A 24,018-nucleotide genomic window follows, 5' to 3' on the forward strand; every position below is an offset into this window, starting at 1 on the left:
TATATATATTGAATCATAAAACTTTTTATATTGGACATAATTCACTTACTAATCACAAATTTGCATAAGAAATCAGTATATATGAGTACATTATGAAAAGTTTCTAAGTATTGATAGATGAGAAAATAGAGACGTTTGAAATATAGACGATAGATAAGGAATGGTTGAGTCGGGCCGGGCCAGCAAGGAGTGAGAGACTCTACGCTATGCGCTGGCCATGTTTCACTTACATGAGCGAGACTATGAGTTTTGAGCCGGGTTCGAGTCTGAGGTTTGGTCGACCCCTGCTGGATATTTTCTCGTTTTTCTCTTGAGTTTTGAACCCGTGGTGAGTCGGGTTGCACACCCTTAGAGCAGGACATACGCCAGGAGAATAGAAATGTGGGGTAAAAATGCTTATGTTTTTGTTATAGAAAACTAAAGAAATATACAACAGTGTGTATATATTGTTACAACGTGTGATACGGAGCGGACGAAACATTTGGAAAAGCGAAATTAATAGCGATTTAGCAATATACTTTTACTGGAATGAAACACGATTCATTTCCTTCATGACTGCGTGTGAGGTAACATATATTTCTTGTGTTACCATCATTCTACAAGCGTCATCAACCCCTGTTACCCGTGTTACCTTCACTGTTACTCGATCAGTAATACTTGTCAGTTACTGTATGGACTGACCTCAGAACTTCCTTAGAGGCGAATGTGATTAAAGTATATACACTAATTTGAAGCGAAAATATCTTTAACTTGTAAACAGAAATTACGTGAGAAATTCTGGTTCACATTGCGAAAATTATAATGAAAGAATAGATTGTAGATAAGTGAAGAATAAAGCTTAGAAGATGTGCTAAACTTGAGGAAAAGAGATAATAAGAAAACTGTCACTTAGCAAGAACAATTACGAGTAAGAAAAAAAGATAATCGCCTTAGATAATTTAATTCATCTTAGAAAAATTACGAAAGGATTGGATCGCACAGTTCTAATGTTAAGCGTGAGCGTGACTGGCCGAGCTCTCTCTCTCTCTCTCTCTCTCTCTCTCTCTCTCTCTCTCTCTCTCTCTCTCTCTCTCTCTCTCTCTCTCTCTCTCTCTCTCTCTCTCTCCTGGCCAGCAGTCTGCGAGTCAGGCGGGTAGGGAGGGAGGAGATTATCAAAAGTCACTTGTCAGCTGTAACGGGCTGGCTCTCCGTAGATAAACTCATTTCTCCTAACGCCTTCAAGCCTATCTGATTTGGCCGAGATAACGAAGCTCTTAGAAATAATTTGAAGGTGATTGATAATATTCTACAGTTTACCATGAATTGTCTACTCCATCATCTCGGAAAAGCATAATTGACGAAGAAATAAACACCTTCACAGGGTATTATAATCTCTCTTTCTTACGAGTTATCTAACGTAACACTCAATTATTTTCGCATTTTGTGATCTAGTGTCTACTACGCCTTTTCCCGTTCGTGATCTATTATCGACTACGCCTGGATGGAAGAAGGGGCAAAGTAATTTTTACGACGTATTTTAAAACCATCGACATCCTAATCGTTCCACTTGCTCCATCCTGACGCCATCCATACCCAAAAATAGATATTCTATACACATTTTCAAAAACCTTTAACCTCAGTTTACTCTCGCGCTCCTGTAGATGCCACGTCAGGAGTGGAAATTTGCGTGTTGTATCAGAGCTCACGCAAGCCTGGGGATTGGTTTCATCAAGGCCAGAGAGAGAGAGAGCAGGTGGCATTATGCAGCCAGCCTGTCGCCCATCAGTATCAGTGGCCTGGCCATCACCCATCAGTATCAGTGGCCAGGCCTTCACCCATCAGTATCAGTGGTCAGGCCTTCACCCATCAGTATCAGTGGTCAGGCTATCACCTCTCAGTATCAGTGGCCAGGCCTTCACCCATCAGTATCAGTGGCCAGGCTATCACCCATCAGTATCAGTGGTCAGGCCTTCACCCATCAGTATCAGTGGTCAGGCTATCACCTCTCAGTATCAGTGGCCAGGCCTTCACCCATCAGTATCAGTGGCCAGGCTATCACCCATCAGTATCAGTGGCCAGGCCTTCACCCATCAGTATCAGTGGCCAGGCCTTCACCCATCAGTATCAGTGGCCAGGCTATCACCCATCAGTATCAGTGGTCAGGCTGTCAGCCATCATGTTAGTGGCTAGGCTGCCAATTCCCACACACCCTAGATGCCCCACCACCACCACCACCCCACCAAGAACCCATCTCCCCTCTCCCTCTAACCCTTCACCCCCCTTCTCCCACCCCCTCATTCCTGCTCCTGTCAGCTCGTTGAGAAAGTTTTAAGGAAGTCATGTCGACAGACCAGCTCTGATAACAAGGAAAAAAGAAAAGAAAAAGAGAGAGCGTCGCCAGATTTTAGTTTAGTAACCCCCCCTCCCACACACACACACACACACACACACACACACACACACACACACACACACACAGAGCAGCATGCTCTGCAGGACATACATCTAACATATTCGTAAAGTAACGAAGACATATTCAACAGACGAAGCCAGGTTCTCACAGGCTTCTGTTTAAAGCCTTCTCACAACTATAACTCCACGCCACAGCTTCATGACTAATTCCATCACACAAAACTGAAAAAAAAAGAAATGAAATAAAGAACGAACTATTTTGATTTATATATGAGCGTATCTCGTATCACCAACTTTTTTTCCCCCCCTCGTCCGTGTGGTACAACAGGCCATATAGCCACGTAACTTTTTCTCGCGCGTTTTGCCAGAAATCCTTTTCCTAAAACCTTGTACTCTGGCAGAGGCTGTAGGGAGGCTCACAACCCTGGAATGTGGTGGACATGCTACCCTGAGCGTGTATATCCGGCCGCAGATTTTCTAAAATCTCTCAAGATTTCTTCTAGCAGCCTTCAGTGACGGTTTTTCTCTTGCCACTTTCTCTTCCTGGAGGAGGTCCTGAAAGACAAGAGGGTTTTCTCCTGGCCGTGGGTCAGAGAGAGAGAGAGAGAGAGAGAGAGAGAGAGAGAGAGAGAGAGAGAGAGAGAGAGAGAGAGAGAGAGGCAATACATGAATTAAAGAGAATATAGAAAGGGACTCTCTCTATGGAGCTGGGTGAGGGAGTGTTGCCACAAATATCCATTCGTGCTCCCTGTTGGCTATAGACATCAAAGTTATCGGTAGCTAATTGAATTATTTACACAACCTCTGCTTTATTCAGTCATTCACACCATCATAAAATACACTAAAATAATCAAACAGAATTATAGTTGAATAAATCGTAATTATTCATGGTTGTGAGTCGTTTATTGTCGTATGACAAACCGTTTAAAATTTGATTTTTTCTCATCCAACCAGAATAAAAAAATAATACCCGTTATTTCCATATGTTGATTGCGCTAACATGGCAACAAAATGAAATTCTGGAATGAAAACCTTTTTTTTCTATCTTTTTTCTGAACTAAAGTGAATAAATAGATTTAATCACGGGTTTGAAATGCGTATTTGTTGCATCAAATTGAATTTCTGACGCATCTCGCCTAACACACAATCTCTCTAAATATTGTATATAGAATATGAAACGATCGTTGGCTTTGAGTTCGTCTGTCTGCACGTATGTGCATATCTGAAAGGGAAGCCATTTGTGATTGGACAGTTTTGCGTATTTATACGCTTTCTGCCAGATGGCCAAACCCTGACCCATTATATCCGTTTCTGGAGGAATTCTAGTGACCTTTGACCTACTGCCCTCCGGTATGGTCAGCTTTTGTCATTGTTACATTCGTATGTGTTTAGCCATATTGCATCTTTATACTTTCGAACTTTTCATGTATTTGACCCCTTCAAACTCCTTATGAACTGTGACTCCCATCCTGCATTAGCACCGCACCTGCTTGCTGGACCTTGCTGTGTTGTCAGGGCTCCTTGCCTTCACTAAGCCTCATATTTCTGGTTATCCATACGACCACAACGCAGCTCGGTCCATACCGTTTTGAACGCCCCAGCCACTAAAATCTAATTTGCCCCACGTTTTCTTACTGTGACCTCATTCCTCATAATCCAGGAATCGGATGGCGCTGGGGTCATGCAAGTATGACGTCACGGAGTCCTTTGTTGACAAAAAATGGCCACTGTTGTTCAGCCGGCTCACGGGTGCTGTTGCCAGGCATTTTGTGATTCCGCTATGGCCTACAAATCCCATCTTTGTGTTATGTGCTGCAGAAGAAAGGATACGCCTCCCAGCATATCTTTTGATTGGTTTCCAAAGGACATAGATAAATAGTGAACTAATAATTAACTTACTCTTGTGAGGCAAGTGGTATTCAGAGAACTCGTGTGGAAAGTGAAGGTAAAATGCTATAGGTAAGAATGGTACAGTAACAATGGCCCAAGTTAAAAATGTGGGAAAAAATGGCTCAATGAAAAATGCCATTTTTACCTTTGCCCTTTTTCACAGACACCACAAATATGTTTACTGAGTTTGAAAGCCTTCGTGATTTGTCATGACTCATGATTTTCCCAGGTGTCTGAAGTGGCAAAATGGCTCAGTCGTCCCAAAAGTGCATCAGAAATCTGCTGAAGAACCCCACAAGAGATATTGTGTCATCATTTTTAACACCCAGACTTTCTGTGTCTGCTTCAAGGGCTACTTGACACTGCATATGACCAAGCCAGCATTTGGAAGGTTAGTAGTAAAATGTGTATACTTTCAGCATAAGTTGCAACAGGAACTTCAGTCCTTTAACAGGATCACGTTGATTAGGTAACAAAAGAAATTACAATCTGTAAAATAGAGGCGGGTGTGGAGCCAGGAAGGATTCAATATCCTCTCCTTGGTTAGGGTAGTTAAGGGAAAGTCATGCATGATACATTAATAGTGTTGGTAAGTGAGAATCAAAAACTTATAAAATCTTTACTGATTTGAGAAAACATGAGCCCCCAGAAATGAGATCCATTCACAAATCTCTTTTATGTGAAATTTCCTGTTTTAATTAAAAAAAAAAGTGAAACATGATAATTACAGAGAAATTGTAGATGATAGTTATAGTACTGAAGATGAATACATGATTCAAGTAGGAAGTAATATGAAAACAGTGAAATTCAAAGCTGTTTGGACTAATCCAGGATTATGAAGTACATTTCTCTAAATAGGTGATCAAGTTTCATAAGAAAAGAGCCATATCATCTGTGGAGCATCAGTGACCATCATTAACATTTCACTAAGAAGTGCATTTCATTTCAAGATGGAGATGTGCAGTGCATAGAAGCATTATAGAGACAGTTGTGGAAGTTCCTCTATCAGGGAGTATATTCCTTGGTATATGTGATATAATTTTAATATAATTTGCATTTTTGGCAATCTTTTATATCTCATATATGTTTTGTTTACAGCTACAAACAATATCATTTGTAATGAAGATCTTAGAAAGCAACATACTACCAGACAATGCACTTCAAAATTTGGACTTTGATTTTAGGTAGTATTTTTTATTTCAGTGGATTGTTCAAAAGATCTAATTATTTTACAGTCTGTGGCCTGAATGATTGTATCCTGTGATGTATCTTTGAAAATGTTAAAATGAATTTCTTTATCTCAAGAATTCATTAATCTAATATTCATTGCCCTCAGGTAAGCTGGAGGAGTGATCTAGGATGGCAAGTGATTATGTCAGAACCATAGAAGGGGTTTCTCCAACAATGGATATCTTAAAACAATCAGGTATGTGTAATGTATGATATTTCATTCATATCTTTATATATTATTTTAGAAATGAGTTTCTGATGAGACACCATAGATGGAAGGGTTTTTACAAGCAGCTCAGAACATTTAGAGTGGGTGACCATGGTTGTCAACCCATGAATAGAAAGACTCGATGATTTAACGAGCTTATGCAAATGAATATCTTTTAACATTATATTCTTTCTTCTTTCGTACTATTCGCCATTTCCCGCGTTAGCGAGGTAGCGTTAAGAACAGAGGACTGGGCCTTTGAGGAAATATCCTCACCTGGCCCCTTTCTCTGTTCCTTTTGGAAAATTGAAAAAAATGAGAGGGGAGGATTTCCAGCCCCCCGCTCCCATAACATTATATATTTATAGTATTAATACGAGAGACATTAAGCTTTACCATAAGTGTTCAAATTACAGTATTTTCAGTGTACATTCAAATCATATGCCCAGAGGCAAAAGATTGTATGTAAATAGTAAACTTAATCACAGCAGGTTACTTTTTGCATGATTTGTTATTTGAGTGATACACTTTACAGCATCACACCTAGGATAGAGGAATCATTGCGAGTTCAGTTACATGAGCCAGAAGCACCTGTTGCCCATCTAGCAACACTCTTATACAGTAATATGTACTACTCGTGCAGCACTGCCTTTACCAACAACAGAGGATGCAGCAGTTTTAGCTCCTGATCGAGGTGCACCTCATATCAGTAAAGGTATATAAAGTGAACAATGAAATAATTTTTCAAGGCTTGCTGCACAGAAAACTTTGTTAAGTATAGGTGCCATAAATACAGAATTTTTTTTTATTTTTGTATGATGAAAAGTTGACTTAATGTACTGAGTTCAGTACATGAAATTACTTTCTAACTAGTAGAAGCTTTGCAGTGACCTTTTGAAGTAGATTCTTACAATGTTGCAGCTAGACTTTTTGTACTAAATGTTCTAGTATCTGTGCCCAAGGCCAAGAATAGTGCCAAGGTAATTCTGGATAAATAGAGTGCCTTAGTAAGTCATTAATTTGAAACTTAAAAATAAAACTTGCTTGCATTAAGTGCACTCTTCCTTTATATATAAAGAATGCATCAAAACATCTAAGTGGTGCTTTTGATGTTCTTTAAAACAAAGTTCACAGTAAAGGAAGGAGAGAATCCTTTTCTCCTTTATGTATTGGCCATAAAATTTTATTTCAGAAGTGCACAAGCATATAGATTTCTTTGCTTACACATTTGCCCTTCCCACTCCTAAGATGTTAATATTGCCTTTAGTGTAGAAGAGAATAGTCAATATTTGAATTGCAAAGAAATAGAATTCATAATACAGATCACCAGGAGAGGCTTTGTGGCATTGTTTTTAATGGAGTTCCTATAAGATCTGGACTGCAGTATGACACTCAAGACAAAATTGAGATATGTAAGGAGTTAGATGAGTAGGGAAGCTCTGAGAAACAGCCCAGTATGCTATGGTCTCCATGATGAAGAGCATTAGCAAATTTTACCCAAGTTTGATACTCACAGTGACAAAGACACTATTCATTGGACCTACATTCAAGGCATGTGAAGTTGACAAAAGTATGGGGAATGTTGACACCACAGTTAACATAGCCATATCAAATTTAGTGGGTTTCACATAATGAGAATGATTTAGCTACCTAGTTGTTTAGTAAAAATTGTAGCAGCTGTATCTAAACTGGTTTTACAATTGGAACTTTATCATTACAAGCAGCTGCTACAAGTAAAGTTTTTGATTACTGCTGATGAGCTTTTTGATTTTTCAACAGCCGAAGAAATAATTAAATGGATCATAATAAAACGTCAGTCATTCTTTAATCTTTAATCAGCTGAAACAAATCCACATTACAATTTGATATCAATTTATGTACAAACGTTAATGACCAGGAAGCTGCCTCTTCCAGTACTGTATTTGCAGTGCAAAGACTGCCATTTGGTGCTGATGGTACTCTTTTCTGTAGGACACTAATGTGACCCATACCCATTGTTTTCTTGCTATGAGCAGCGGCTTGAAGATGAACAGTAGGATCTTAGGATACACTTTCCTTGTTTATAATTTTCTCGTTTTCTGGTGTCTGAATTGTGGGTTCAGAGGTTGTCCCCATGTGACTTGTATCTGCAACTCCTGTATGTTCCTCAGGGTCCTCCTGGTCAGGCAATAGTTCTGGCAGACCTTCTTCCTGTAATGCTAGGTTGGCTTCCATCTGTGATAATGGACTAGACTGACATTGAGTTGGACACCACCAGAAATGCTGATGTGTACATATACTAGTAATACCACACAGACAGAACATGTGTTGTTAGGTTGCTCTGTGTCAGTCAGTGTCAAAGATACCCTATGTTGAAATTCATTAAGTTTGAACAAATTGATGGATTGCAGTGGTAGTGCAAAAGAATTATGTAATTATATCTATGACATGTTGAAGTTTTATGTATAAGTGTTATATCTATGTTGATTGTTTGCTCTCAGTAACAAAACTCAGGTGTATTGGAGCTTAAGTGTAAATATTGTTTAGGCACAAAATATGGAAAAATTTGTTTGCCTATTATGTTATTGTCATTATTATTTTTGTCAAACTAACTACTAGGGGTAGAGATGCTTGTGTTGATAAACTGAATCTGCGATGAAGAGATTTTTTAAAATCATGTCAAAACACATCTCATATGTGAAATATCAAAATTTGTTTTATCCACAGTGGTATACATAGATAGAAAAAGAGATTGATGAATAGATAGACAGATTCATATATCTTTCTTTTCTTTCATACTATTCGCCATTTCTTGCATTAGCAAGGTAGTGTTAAGAACAGAGGACTGGGCCTTTTAGGGAATATCCTCACCTGGCCCCCTTCTCTGTTCCTTCTTTTGGAAAATTAAAAAAAAAAAAAAAACGAGAGGGGAGGATTTCCAGCCCTCCACTCCCTTCCCTTTTAGTCGCCTTCTACGACACGCAGGGAATACGTGGGAAGTATTCTTTTTCCCTATCCCCAGGGATAAGATTCATATATATATATATATATATATATATATTTATTTATTTTATTTTTTTATTATACTTTGTCGCTGTCTCCCGCGTTTGCGAGGTAGCGCAAGGAAACAGACGAAAGAAATGGCCCAACCCCCCCCCCCATACACATGTATATACATACGTCCACACACGCAAATATACATACCTACACAGCTTTCCATGGTTTACCCCAGACGCTTCACATGCCTTGATTCAATCCACTGACAGCACGTCAACCCTGGTATACCACATCGCTCCAATTCACTCTATTTCTTGCCCTCCTTTCACCCTCCTGCATGTTCAGTCCCCGATCACACAAAATCTTTTTCACTCCATCTTTCCACCTCCAATTTGGTCTCCCTCTTCTCCTCGTTCCCTCCACCTCCGACACATATATCCTCTTGGTCAATCTTTCCTCACTCATTCTCTCCATGTGCCCAAACCACTTCAAAACACCCTCTTCTGCTCTCTCAACCACGCTCTTTTTATTTCCACACATCTCTCTTACCCTTACGTTACTCACTCGATCAAACCACTTCACACCACACATTGTCCTCAAACATCTCATTTCCAGCACATCCATCCTCCTGCGCACAACTCTATCCATAGCCCACGCCTCGCAACCATACAACATTGTTGGAACCACTATTCCTTTAAACATACCCATTTTGCTTTCCGAGATAATGCTCTCGACTTCCACACATTCTTCAAGGCCCCCAGAATTTTCGCCCCCTCCCCCACCCTATGATCCACTTCCGCTTCCATGGTTCCATCCGCTGCCAGATCCACTCCCAGATATCTAAAACACTTCACTTCCTCCAGTTTTTCTCCATTCAAACTCACCTCCCAATTGACTTGACCCTCAACCCTACTGTACCTAATAACCTTGCTCTTATTCACATTTACTCTTAACTTTCTTCTTCCTCCACACACTTTACCAAACTCAGTCACCAGCTTCTGCAGTTTCTCACATGAATCAGCCACCAGCGCTGTATCATCAGCGAACAACAACTGACTCACTTCCCAAGCTCTCTCTTCCCCAACAGACTTCATACTTGCCCCTCTTTCCAAAACTCTTGCATTTACCTCCCTAACAACCCCATCCATAAACAAATTAAACAACCATGGAGACATCACACACCCCTGCCGCAAACCTACATTCACTGAGAACCAATCACTTTCCTCTCTTCCTACACGTACACATGCCTTACATCCTCGATAAAAACTTTTCACTGCTTCTAACAACTTGCCTCCCACACCATATATTCTTAATACCTTCCACAGAGCATCTCTATCAACTCTATCATATGCCTTCTCCAGATCCATAAATGCTACATACAAATCCATTTGCTTTTCTAAGTATTTCTCACATACATTCTTCAAAGCAAACACCTGATCCACACATCCTCTACCACTTCTGAAACCACACTGCTCTTCCCCAATCTGATGCTCTGTACATGCCTTCACCCTCTCAATCAATACCCTCCCATATAATTTACCAGGAATACTCAACAAACTTATACCTCTGTAATTTGAGCACTCACTCTTATCCCCTTTGCCTTTGTACAATGGCACTATGCACGCATTCCGCCAATCCTCAGGCACCTCACCATGAGTCATACATACATTAAATAACCTTACCAACCAGTCAACAATACAGTCACCCCCTTTTTTAATAAATTCCACTGCAATACCATCCAAACCTGCTGCCTTGCCGGCTTTCATCTTCCGTAAAGCTTTCACTACCTCTTCTCTGTTTACCAAATCATTTTCCCTATATTTCTTTCATACTATTCGCCATTTCCCGCATTAGCGAGGTAGCTTTAGGAACAGAGGACTGGGCCTTTGAGGGAATATCCTCACTTTGTCGCTGTCTCCCGCAGTAGCGCAAGGAAACAGATGAAAGAATGGCCCAACCCACCCACATACATGTGTATATACATACAAGTCCACACATGCACATATACATATATAAACTCATGTACATAATTCATACTGTCTGCCCTTATTCATTCCCGTCGCCACCCCGCCACACATGAAATAACAGCCTTCTCCCCCCGCATGTGTGCAAGGTAGCATCAGGAAAAGACAACAAAGCCAACATTCGTTCACACTAAGTCTCTAGCTGTCATGTATAATGCACAGAAACCACATCATTCCAGTTCACTCTATTCCTTGCATGCCTTTCACCCTCCTGCATGTTCAGGCCCCGATTGCTCAAAATCTTTTTCACTCCATCCTTCCACCTCCAATTTGGTCTCCCACTTCTCGTTCCCTCCACCTCTGACACATAATTTCCTCTTTGTCAGTCTTTCCTCACTCATTCTTTCCATGTGGCCAAACCATTTCAAAACACCCTCTTCTGCTTTCTCAACCACACTCTTTTTATTACCACACATCTCTCTTACCCTTTCATAACTTACTCGATCAAACCACCTCACACCACATATTGTCCTCAAACATCTCATTTCCAACACATCCACCCTCCTTCGCACAACCCAATCTATAGCCCACGCTTCGCAACCATATAACATTTTTAGAACCACTATTCCTTCAAACATACCCATTTTTGCTTTCCGAGATCTGCTTTCCGCACATTTTTCAACGCTCCCAGAACTTTCACCCCCCTCCCCCACCCTGTGACTCACTCATGCTTCCATGGTTCCATTTGCTGCCAAATCCAATCCTAGATATCTAAAACACTTCACTTCCTCCAGTTTTTCTCCATTCAAACTTACCTCCCAATTGACTTGTCTCTCAACCCTACTGTACCTAATAACCTTGCTCTTATTCACATTTACTCTCAGCTTTCTTCTTTCACACACTTTACCAAACTCAGTCACCAGCTACTGCAGTTTCTCACCTAAATCAGCCACCAGCGCTGTATCATCAGCGAACAACAGCTGACTCACTTCGCAAGCCCTCTCATCCACAACAGGCTGCATACATACCCCTTTCTTCAAAACTCTTGCATTCATCTCTTAACAACCCCAACCATAAACAAATTAAACAAACATGGAGACATCATGCACCCCTGCTGTAAGGCATGTGTACGTGTAGGAAGAGAGGAAAGTGATTGGTTGTTAGTGAATGTAGGTTTGCAGCAGGGGTGTGTGATGTCTCCATGGTTGTTTAATTTGTTTATGGATGGGGTTGTTAGGGAGGTGAATGCAAGAGTTTTGGAAAGAGGGGCAAGTATGCAGTCTGTTGGGGATGAGAGAGCTTGGGAAGTGAGTCAGTTGTTGTTCGCTGATGATACAGCGCTGGTGGCTGATTCATGTGAGAAACTGCAGAAGCTGGTGACTGAGTTTGGTAAAGTGTGTGAAAGAAGAAAGTTAAGAGTAAATGTGAATAAGAATAAGGTTATTAGGTACAGTAGGGTTGAGGGTCAAGTCAGTTGGGATGTAAGTTTGAATGGAGAAAAACTGGAGGAAGTAAAGTGTTTTAGATATCTGGGAGTGGATCTGGCAGCGGATGGAGCCATGGAAGCGGAAGTAAATCATAGGGTGGGGGAGGGTGCGAAAATCCTGGGAGCCTTGAAGAATGTGTGGAAGTCAAGAACATTATCTCCGAAAGCAAAATTGGCTATGTTTGAAGGAATAGTGGTTCCAACAATGTTGTATGGTTGCGAGGCATGGGCTATGGATAGAGTGGTGCGCAGGAGGATGGATGTGCTGGAAATGAGATGTTTGAGGACAATGTGTGGTGTGAGGTGGTTTGATCGAGTAAGTAACGTAAGGGTAAGAGAGATGTGTGGAAATAAAAAGAGCGTGGTTGAGAGAGCAGAAGAGGGTGTTTTGAAATGGTTTGGGCACATGGAGAGAATGAGTGAGGAAAGATTGATCAAGAGGATATATGTGTCGGAGGTGGAGGGAACGATGAGAAGAGGGAGACCAAATTGGAGGTGGAAAGATGGAGTGAAGAAGATTTTGTGTGATCGGGGACTGAACATGCAGGAGGGTGAAAGGAGGGCAAGGAATAGAGTGAATTGGAGCGATGTGGTATACCGGGGTTGATGTGCTGTCAGTGGATTGAATCAGGGCATGTGAAGCGTCTGGGGTAAACCATGGAAAGCTGTGTAGGTATGTATATTTGCGTGTGTGGACGTATGTATATACATGTGTATGGGGGTGGGTTGGGCCATTTCTTTCGTCTGTTTCCTTGCGCTACCTCGCAAACGCGGGAGACAGCGACAAAGCAAAAAAAATATATATATATATATATATATATATATATATATATATATATATATATATATATATATATTATTTTTTTTTTATTTTGCTTTGTCGCTGTCTCCCGCGTTAGCGAGGTAGTGCAAGGAAACAGACGAAAGAATGGCCCAACCCACCCACATACACATGCATATACATATGGATATGGATGTGGAAAGGGAGCTGTGGTGTTTCGGTGCAGTACACATGACAGCTAGAGACTGAGTGTAAACGAATGTGGCCTTTGTTGTCTTTTCCTAGCGCTGCTTCACACGCGCGGGGGGAGGGGGGTGCCATTTCATGTGTGGCGGGGTGACGACGGGAATGGATGAAGGCAGCAACTATGAATATGTACATGTGTATATATCTATATGTATGTATACGTTGAAATGTATAGGTATGTATATGTGCATGTGTGGGCATTTATGTATATACATGTGTATGTGGGTGGGTTGGGCCATTCTTTTGTCTGTTTCCTTGTGCTACCTCGCTAACGTGGGAGACAGCAACAAAGTATAATAAAAAGTAATAATATAAATAATGTATATACTTAAGAAAGGGGGTGACTCTGTTGTTGATTGGTTGGTAATGATATTCTTTATATGTATGGATCATGGTGAAGTGCCTTGAAGATTGCAAGGATGCATGTATTGTGCCACTATGTAAAGGCAAAGGATTAAAGGTGAGTGTTCAAACTACAGAGGTATAGGTTGGTTGAATGTACCTGGTAAGTTGTGTATGAGGGTATTGATTGTGAGGGTGAAGGCATGTACAGAGCATCAGATTGGGGAGGAGCAGTGTGTGTGGTTTCAGAATTGGATCAGGTGTTTGCTTTGAAGAACGCATGTGAGAAATAATTAGAAGAACAGAAGATGGATTCATATGTGGCATTTATGGATCTGGAGAAGGCATATGATAAAGTTGAAAAGAGATGGTTTGTGGAAGGTCTTAAGTATATATGGTGTGGGAGGTAAGCTGCAAGGAGCAACAAGAAGTTTTTGTCAAGGGTGTATGAGGTGTGCATACGAGTAGGAAAAGAGGAAAGTGAATGGTTCCCAGTGAAGTTCGTTTGCATTGGGGTGTGATGTCACCATGGTGTTTAATTTGTTTATGTAAATGCAAGTCTTGGAAAGAGGGGTAAGTATGCAGTCTGTTGGGGATGAGAGGGCCTGGAAAGTGTCAGTTGTTGTTTGCTGATGATACAGCACTGGTGGCTGATTCGAGTGAGAATATGCAGAAGTTGGTGATTGAGTTCGGAAGTGTGTGTGAAAGGAGAAAGTTGAGAGTAAATGTGAATGAAAGCAAGGGTATTAGGTTCATTAGGGTTGGGGGACAAGTTGGTTGGGTTGTAAGTTTGAATGGAGAAAAATTGGAGGAAGTGAAGTATTCTAGATATCTGGGAGTAGACTTTGCAGCAAATGGAACCCTGGAAGCAAAAGTGAGTCATACAGTAGGGGAGGGGGCCAAGGTTTTGGGAGTGATGAAGAATGTGTGGAAAGAGAGAACATTATCTTGGAGGGCAAAAATGGCTGATTGAAGGATTAGTAGTGCCAACAATATTATATGGTTGCGAGGCATGGGCTATACATAGGGTTGTGTGGAGGAGGGTGGATGTGTTGGAAATGAAAACACTAAAAATTATGGTGTACTCACAACTTACAAAAATTTTCCAAAACCTATGGTTTCCTCGTGTCTAATTTTAGTAGTGCTTTTGTTGGTTATCTCTTGGCAACACTGTGTTTTCCTTATAATTTTGCGAAATTCCATTTTCTTTTCAGGGAGGTATATCACCAGTACTACCCACCAGGGTATCAGGAGAGGTAGTAACAGCTGCGTAGTGAGCCAGCACTTCATTGGTTTGTCAAGTCGCACTTGTCTGACCCAGGTAGTTGTCTTTTCTTTCTGCCTCACCCATGCCTGAATTGTTAGCATTCTGTCCTCAAACATACAATCTCTCCTTGTTACACATTACACTTGACAACACTTACCCAGTTCATTCTTTGTAACTAGATTTTCTTGTGGTGAGTGCTAAATGCTAGCTCTGCCTTTTGGCAAAATGGTTGGAGCAGTAGATAGAAGTAGTAGGTAGGAACATGTAGGTACGACTATTAGGTAGAAACATTAGGTAGAAATAGTCAGTAGGAACATTAGGTAGGAGCCTCTGCAAACACTGCACTGGCCTTGCCCTCTGCAAGTGACCTGATAAGGGTGAGGCACTAAGGGCTAAGAAGCTGCACTGGAGTTCACTGGTTATGGAGACTATTGCCGTAGCCACCCCCATGAGGGAGTTCCAGAAGGGAACAGGTTTACTACATCTATGAATTCTTTAATAGTTTCAACCAAGTTTCCACCATACCCTCTGATTGGTGATGGACAGCTTTCGATATGGCTGACACTTTTATAATTTAAACAAATGTTAAATTTCCTTCTGACTGGGGTAAGACATCCTAGATAATAATTTGATTAAGGAAATTCTAAGTCTGGTAGATTATAAGCATGGTAGGGCTAAGTAAAATTCTCAAATATAAACCTTAAAGATGTAACTAAATGGGAAGATTTTAAACAGTTTAGGAGAGAAATTTCTAGTTGTGAGAAGAAGGATAATGTAATGGCACTAATTGTAATATTAGAATTAGATGTTATTGATGAGAAAGATGATAGTTTTAAATTGAATAAAGCTAACCATCTGGAAAATTATCCAAATGGGCATTGAAAGACACATATTTGGCCCATGACATTGGCAAGGCTTTGTCTTTAAAACCCATGTCAGTGCTTCTTACTCAGGTCGTAAGTGTTAAATGCTGCACTGCCAGAGGCTAGACAGAATTATGGACAATGAAAAGGTTGAATTAAAAAAATAATCAAAAATTTCATTATTTGTCTGTTGCTACAGAGATTTTAGACGTAAGTCATAGCTTGAAAATAATGACTGAAACAATATTTCTGAAAAATATAAAAGATTCTTCTCATCCTTCATCATACTTATAATCTCAAAATTTTACAGGACAATGTAAGGGAGGAACAACCTGCAGATCATCAGATTCACACTCGTGCAAGTCCCAACAGCGTTTCCATAGGCCTACTTCATTGTATAGCTACCATTGTAAATGAAGAGGATGGGATAAATCTGCTTGACCAAACCTACCCGGAGACTTCTCAGAAATACTGTTCAATTCATAGAATGAATACTCGCGATACAAGAGATTGACGACAGTTTCAAGCATGTTGTAACTCACAGAAGTCTAGGAACGGTTGAGAGACACCTGCACAGACAATTTTGCAGTGGGAAACTTTCATCCAGCCACATCTCCAAATGACTTGGATTTCATTCCACTAAGTTCTCTTAGTTTGGTAAACTTTGTTAACACCTACAAAGTTCTGGAAGATTATTGTGCAAATGATGTGTCAGAATATAATTGTTAGTGGGTCCACAGGGCCATTATTTTTGGGATAACAGATAAGTCTTTGCAAACATTGGAGCTGTCATGTAATGAACATAGTCATCATGTAAAATTAAGAAGAGATATTCTAATGGATAATGCTATGCAAGAACATAGATGGAATGTAAGCCACAAGAATGGACAATAGTTGTTCAGGGATGCAAGTTATTGATGATAATGTGTACAGTAAATCAAGAATTAAGTTGCCCACAAACTTTAGTGCCACCTATTACATCTGAGTGAGACCGTTACATCATGGACATTCACAAGTAAAGAAAAATAAAGTACATGAGGGCCATTGTGTTTACAGGCAAGAGACAACTAATTTTTATCATCCAGTGACTCAAGGGAAATTAACTGTTGATATAAGGGTATAGGCAAATAAGTTAAGAGGAGTAGTTATGAAAGTGAGGTGCAAGACTCGCAGATACATAGAAAATGTACCACATTGTGTTTTAGAACCAGATTAGATCAGATTTAAGGGAAACTTTGTGGAACTGTTTATGAGGTGAGAGATGGTATTTTGTCATTACACCTTATCCTCAGCTTTAACAGAATTACTAAAGACTGTTGCAATAAATAGACCGTTAAAATGCTGTGGCCCAAGATGGCAAAGCAAATTGCATAGTATGGAGACATGTCCCCCATGCAATCAGCAACAGGTAATGTAATTGTGACGAATCCAGATTTAAATGTACCCCAAGGTCAAAGAACCATGGGAGTTTCTATGGACATACTTGTCAGGGTTATTGATACTTGCTTTTCATGATTGATGCACTTACTAAACATGAAATAGTTCAAATGCCAGCCAAGACTGCTACATCAGTTGTCAAGGCATATGGAGAAGGCATCTTGGATTGCTACAGTGCACAAGTGGCAGGGAATTCAATAATAAACTCATGGAAAATTTATAACAAAAAGACATTGTTCTGATCATTACCCAGATTTGAATGGGTTAGATGAGAGGTTGAATTGTAAGGTGTTTCAGACAGTATTTTGTATGTTCAAAGTCAATGTTTTGTTACATTTCATAGCAGGAGATAACCCACTGTATGATAAGATAGATATATGTATGACCTGTTAATGTCTAGACCATGAACAGTGTATGATACTGATTATTATGTATAAAAATTCTGTACCCAACATATGAAGTAAATATACAATTTACACAAATAGGTTAGCTATGGCTTAACAGATTAGGGAACATTGTTCAAAACTATATACTGATAACCAAATACTTGTATTTTCAAATTTATTGAAAATGAATTGGCAAATGCACTGAAATCAAACCCCCAAGTTTTTCCTAAATCATGTCAATTCAAGGCCAGTTCATATTATAGGGAAATGTAACAAATATAATGAACAGAATTTTTTAAATAATGCTAAAGATTTAAAAAAATTGAGAAAATTATAAATATACTTTGTTTTCAAAGAAGGCTAACCAGAATTACCATACAAATATCAGTTTATACCCAACTGCTTTTTCCACCTTAGCAGTGTCAAAGAACAATGGCCTCTTGCATGCATCCACACTGGTTTTAATGTATAATATATACAAGAAATGTAAGAAACAAAATTTATACATCAAACACTCTTTAACTGTACTTACCTTTGTCAAAGAAAATGAAAGGGCCATTAAACAAAAATTCATCTTTCAAAACTACTGAATCATAAAATATGTTTCATGTTTCATGAACAATCCAGTAACATAAATTATCCATGATATCGACACATATGAACATAAAAATCCTTTTTTTGAATTTAAAATCTGACAGTGGAAACCTATAGCAGCAAATCGGTTACAAAAAGAAAAAATGTGCAACACTTACGTATATAAAAAAGGAAGGTAAATTATACTTCAAGAAGACCCATACAATTTTAGCATTACAAATACCATTCTTCATTCTCCCTATGTAAAGAACTAATCTTACGAACTTAAAAAGTGAGAAGACATAAAGTCCTGTAGAGCCCTAAGACAAGCGTAATGTTCTGTGTAACCTCCAGCAATAGCTTGGGGAGAAGCTCTACGAACATGGTTCAGATACCCGTCAGCCTCCAGCTCATTCCATGCAGGAGCAGGTAAAGAAGCCGACAATTTAGGGGGCTCGTACTGGTACAACTCCTCCTGTAAAAATTAAACAGTTGTCTTGAAACATCATTCAAAATAAAACAATAATTAATTGCTATTCTCCTGTATTCAATAAACTAATCATCCAGATGTTAAAGGCATAATGCCAACAACTCACACAGTGCCTATTACAGAAATATGAACTAGTTACATCATCACATGAGCAGCTCTTATCTGTTTATGGTACCAGAAATTGATCTTTGAGGATATGAAATGGAGGTAGGTGTCAAGATAATGGGAAATCCTGTTTAGTCAGAAGTGAAGTTCAAAAAATAATAATGGAATAAAAAAAAAGAGAAGGATACGGCTATATTCATCAGAATTCTTGAGACTGTGAAATAGTATTATCAAGGAAGACCATCCACAGTGCGGAACAAAGCAATGTAAAATCATCAATAGGAAAAAAGTATAAAGCTAAGGAAATTCTAAACTACTGGTATTACTCCAGGACCTATTTTCCAGCTCCTGCAGTTCCAAGGCTGTGTTACCAGATGCAGGAAAATGATGGACTAGTTTGGGCTAGGAGGTTCTTTGAGGGCACTGTACACACATGAATAGTTTTTAATACTTGATTGCCATTTCCCACATTAGTGAGGAAACACCAAGAAATGATGAAGAAAAACTGCATTTGCTCACTTCCATTCTCTATCTGTCATGTGCAATGCACTGAATATGTACATGAGTATATATGTATATGGCTGTGTACATATGTGCATGTATATATATGTATATATACGTGTATGAGTGTGTATGTATATATGTGTGTGTATGAGTGGATGGGTCTTCCTTCATCTGTATATGGGTATGTTTTCCTGGTGCTACCTCGCTGAAGTGGAGGGTAATGAAGCTGTTCCCTGTGGGGTAGGATAGTGACAGGAATGGATGAAAGCAAGGAAGTTTGGTAATGTGTGAAAGAAGAAAGTTGAGAGTAAATGTGAATAAGAGCAAGGTTATTAGGTACAGTAGGGTTGAGGGTCAAGTCAACTGGGAGATAAGTTTGAGTGGAGAAAAACTGGAGGAAGTAAAGTGTTTTAGATATCTGGGAGTGGATCTGGCAGCGGATGGAACCATGGAAGCAGAAGTGAATCATAGGGTGGGGGAGGGGGCGAAAATTCTGGGAGCCTTGGAGAATGTTTGGAAGTCGAGAACATTATCACGGAAAGCAAAAATGGCTATGTCTGAAGGAATAGTGGTTCCAACAATGTTATATGGTTGCAAGGCGTGGGCTATGGATAGAGTTGTGCGCAGGAGGGTGGATGTGCTGGAAATGAGATGTTTGAGGACAATATGTGGTGTGAGGTGGTTTGATCGAGTAAGTAATGTAAGGGTAAGAGAGATGTGTGGAAATAAAAAGAGTGTGGTTGAGAGAGCAGAAGAGGGTGTTTTGAAATGGTTTGGTAATGTGGAGAGAATGAGTGACGAAAGATCGACCAAGAGGATATATGTGTCAGAGGTGGAAAGATGGAGTGAAAAAGATTTTGAGTGATCGGGGCCTGAACATGCAGGAGGGTGAAAGGCGTGCAAGGTACAGAGTGAATTGGAACGATGTGGTATACCAGGGTCGACGTGCTGTCAATGGATTGAACCAGGGCATGTGAAGTGTCTGGGGTAAACCATGGAAAGTTCTGTGGGGCCTGGATGTGGAAAGGGAGCTGTGGTTTCAGTGCATTATTACATGACAGCTAGAGACTAAGTGTGAACGAATGGGGCCTTTGTTGTCTTTTCCTAGCGCTACCTTGCACACATGAGGGGGGAGGGGGTTGTTATTCCATGTGTGGCGAGGTGGCGATGGGAATAAATAAGGGCAGACAGTATGAATTATGTACATGTGTATATATGTATATGTCTGTGTGTATATATATGTATACACTGAGATGTATAGGTATGTATATTTGCGTGTGTGGACGTGTATGTATTTACATGTGTATGTGGGTGGGTTGGGCCATTCTTTCATCTGTTTCCTTGCGCTACCTTGCTAATGCAGGAGGCAGCGGCAAAGTATAATAAATACAAATAAATATGTGTATATGAGTGGACGGGCCACTCTTTGTCTGTTTCCTGGCACTACCTTGCTGACATGGGAAACAGCAATTATGTATTATGATAATAATAATAAGAACTGAAGGATTAGTATTTCCAACAATATTATGTAATAGCTAGGCATGAGATATAGATAGGGTTGTACGGAGGAGGGTGGATATGTTGGAAATTAAATGTTTGAGGACAATATGTGGTGTGAGGTGGCCTGAACATGCAGAAGGGTGAAAGGCATGCACTGAATAGAGTGAATTAAAATGATGTGGTATACTGGAGTCAACATGCTGTAAATGGACTGAACCACAGCATGTGAAGATTCTGGGGTAAACCATGGAAAGGTTTGTGGGGTCTGGAAGTGGATAGGGAGCTGTAGTTTTGGTGCATTACACATGACAGTTAGAAAATGAAAGTGAGAGGATGTGGCCTTTTCTTCGTTTGTTCCTGGCATTACCTTGCTTATAGAGGACATGACAAACAAGTATGAAAGAAAGAATAAATACACAATATATTCAAATTGTATGTCATGAGAAACTTACCTTTGTAAGCTGAACAGGTGCATTATGCATTCTTGAAAAGCCTATTTTGACTCCAGAGGAAAACTCTTTAGCTTTGAGAGTGGCTTGAACTAAAGCTAATTCCTGTTCTTTCTTCTGGGTTTCCCGTTGTTGTTCTTCCTTGAGGCGTTCAGCATGGGATCGCACAATGAGTGAGGCATCGCCTTCGGAAGCCATTAAGTCCTAAAATAACAATAACAAACATAATTGCTATTTATTGCAAATGAAAGTGTCCTAGCCATGGGAATCAACTCGTGAGACCAAAGCATTTCTGATCACTTGAAATGGCAAATTTGAAAAGCATAATTATTTACAACTACATTACTACTCTGTACATCTAACATGTAAAGTGTTTGGTCCCAGATGGAATAAAAAAACGAGCCCAAAAAGCATCCTAGATGGTATTTGCTTGGTGAGTTTTAAAACCATTTTATACCATAAAATATGGTGCATCATTGAGGATACACCCTTACCAATGATAAAATATATCAAGTTAGCAGATGCTTTTGCTCAGGGACTAGGCAACCATAAAACATCCCTCCCAGGACTACGACATTATGGCACTCAAGGGAGATAGTGCACAGTAGCTAGCTTTCTTCATTCACTGACTATTAGTGCCTATGTCTCCGAGAAGGATGAGTTATAGAGCCGTTTGACTGGCAGCAAGCAGACGAACCAACCTAACTGCAACCTACTCAAGACAATGTTCCGATATAATTTTGAACTAAACATGTGTTTGAAATCAATATTTCACATAGGATGGTATTGGTGTGACAGAAAGCTATATATTTCGAGATGATTATTTATGTTGTGCGTTTAAATTGGCCTTCGGGGATTACATGATAATCATATTAACTGTAATTGTTAACTGATTTAAATGAAATTACGTTGCCATGCAAATACAAAGGATCATAAAAGGAAATGTGCTACGCTCCCATTATCTTCCTATAATCAAAACACCATGTAGGAATATTTAGTCACTTAAAGAATAATGAAACAACTGCTTCAGTATCATTGCTTCTACTTTTGGTGAAAGAAAAATATTTTCTAATTTTTTTTGCACATAGCAGCTGGTACATACAATACAATGAAATCTGAGCCTCCAAATTTGCATTTACACTCCACAGACCATTCTGTGGTTTCCCCTGACCTCCCTCACTATCCCATCAATAAACAAATTAAACAACCATGGTGACATCATGCACCCTTAATGCAGACTCACTTTCACCCTGCAACAACTCACCGTCCTCTCTTCCTACTCACACACATACACATGCCATACTTTCTTGATAAAAACTTATAATTACCTTCAGCTGCTTTTCTCACACAGTATATTTATAACAACCTCCAAAAATCATTTTCTCTAGATTCATATATGCCACATATAAATCCCTGTTTGTCTATGTATGTCTCAAACAGATTCTTTAGGCAAATATCAGGTCAACAAAATCTCTAAGACTCTGCAACGGCAATGTTCCTTTGCAACCTGAAGCTTTATGCATGCCAACAAACCCTCAATTACCACTCTCCCATACAACTTACTAGGTATATTCAAAGCAATAAGACAATAGTTCAAAGTATTAAAAGAGTCAACCTCCTGATGTGTGCAGATCGGTAGGAAAACTTCTGATTTTAAACAAAGGCCAAATAAACCGGCAAGCAAATCAAATTACACTTATTTACTAGTAAATGAGGTAGGTTTTTCAAAGGAAAAGATCAGCTAATTCGGGGCCAAAATCTACACATTGGAATGCTTCTCTGGACAGTTCAAGCACAATAAAATCTTTCTGCATGATGTATTCATCTTGAAATGCATTAATATATTACACAACTGCTACACTTATATATGGAATTACTTGTATGAGAGATGTCTTGTTTCGTTCACGGGTTAATTTTGATTGTTCTTCCTCTTCACGGTGTATCCTCTGTCTCTCCAACCCTCTCACTACTTCAGCATCCAAATGTTTCTCTAATTCCTCCTGCTCACGACTCCTGAAAAAGTTATGAGAGAATTATAAGCACTATCAATCCCTATACCATAACATATCTCTAAACTAAATACAATTCTTCATGATTTCCCTACATTATCATATGAACCAAATAGTAAATCTTATGACATCACCATTATGCAGCACTAAAATATTTAATACATAAAATAATAAATGACATGTTATTACACAGCATTGAATTTGTTTACAGGCTGGTGCATTATTGTCTCACTTTTGAGCCTACCTTCATTAAAACTGCTATGTAAGAATGAATTTTGATGAGATACTAATTGGATATATAATGAAAATGACAAATCTTAACTGGAAGGTAGAAGTACTCAAGTTGATCACAGAAAGACCACCAAAGTTTACAGTGAAGAGACAACTGTTTTCCTTACATATATTTAATGCATTATCTTTTCACACATGGTGCTTTTATTCTAATTTCTTTTCTCCTAGTTTACTGATCTTACCAGGTTGAGGGACCTGAAATTCCAAAATAGTTCATGATTTTGTAGAAGTACAGGAACACAAACACTTTATCATTATCATTAAAATCGTCACTTTAGCACGAAGCATAATGAGAGCATCTGAATCTTCAACACTACCGTTTCCTTAATTTCTTTCTTTTCCAAGCCAAAATTGCTCACTTTATGGTATTTGCGATATTGATGTATACTAATGACATAATTTATTTGGGTGTAGTGCATATTATCTGTAAGTGATGGCAGCATCTCTTAGGAGAACATTTATCAGTGTAGTTTACAATAAAAATAAAAAATAATACAGTGCTATGCATAGCAGATGCTAGTGTGGGAATCAAAAACAGACAGCTGCACAGAGCACATGAAAACCGAAAGGGTTTAGAGGTTCTGTTCAGGCACTTCCACATCTTGCCATCTTATACTGCTGGATGATTTG

The 24,018-nt window shown here is 39.4% G+C and overlaps 1 protein-coding gene and 1 long non-coding RNA gene across 4 annotated transcripts in view; one reads left to right on the top strand and one right to left on the bottom strand.

Moving 5' to 3' along the window:
- LOC139753701 (uncharacterized) overlaps positions 1-18,058 on the top strand; it is a 376,193-nt gene extending 358,135 nt beyond the window's left edge. For 2 of the 3 annotated variants that reach the window (XR_011713751.1, XR_011713752.1), the window contains exons 4-8: positions 4,511-4,672; positions 5,140-5,465; positions 5,618-5,707; positions 14,729-14,835; positions 15,955-18,058. This is a non-coding gene — a long non-coding RNA (uncharacterized lncRNA). Of the gene's footprint in view, positions 1-4,081; positions 4,351-4,510; positions 4,673-5,139; positions 5,466-5,617; positions 5,708-14,728; positions 14,836-15,954 lie in introns of those variants that run through there. The other variant, XR_011713750.1, reaches the window with a different exon arrangement.
- The window catches only part of Mat1 (CDK-activating kinase assembly factor), a 42,189-nt gene continuing 25,707 nt past the window's right edge, over positions 7,537-24,018 (bottom strand). Inside the window, exons 5-8 of the mRNA XM_071670414.1 lie at positions 22,966-23,101; positions 21,092-21,292; positions 18,326-18,515; positions 7,537-7,933 (exon numbers count right to left, since the gene is read on the bottom strand). Coding sequence (XP_071526515.1) covers positions 7,881-7,933; positions 18,326-18,515; positions 21,092-21,292; positions 22,966-23,101 — 580 coding nt within the window. The 3' untranslated portion in view covers positions 7,537-7,880. The remainder of the gene's footprint in view (positions 7,934-18,325; positions 18,516-21,091; positions 21,293-22,965; positions 23,102-24,018) is intronic.

This window comes from Panulirus ornatus, chromosome 15 (assembly GCF_036320965.1).
Source record: "Panulirus ornatus isolate Po-2019 chromosome 15, ASM3632096v1, whole genome shotgun sequence".
Taxonomy (NCBI): Eukaryota; Metazoa; Arthropoda; class Malacostraca; order Decapoda; family Palinuridae; genus Panulirus; species Panulirus ornatus.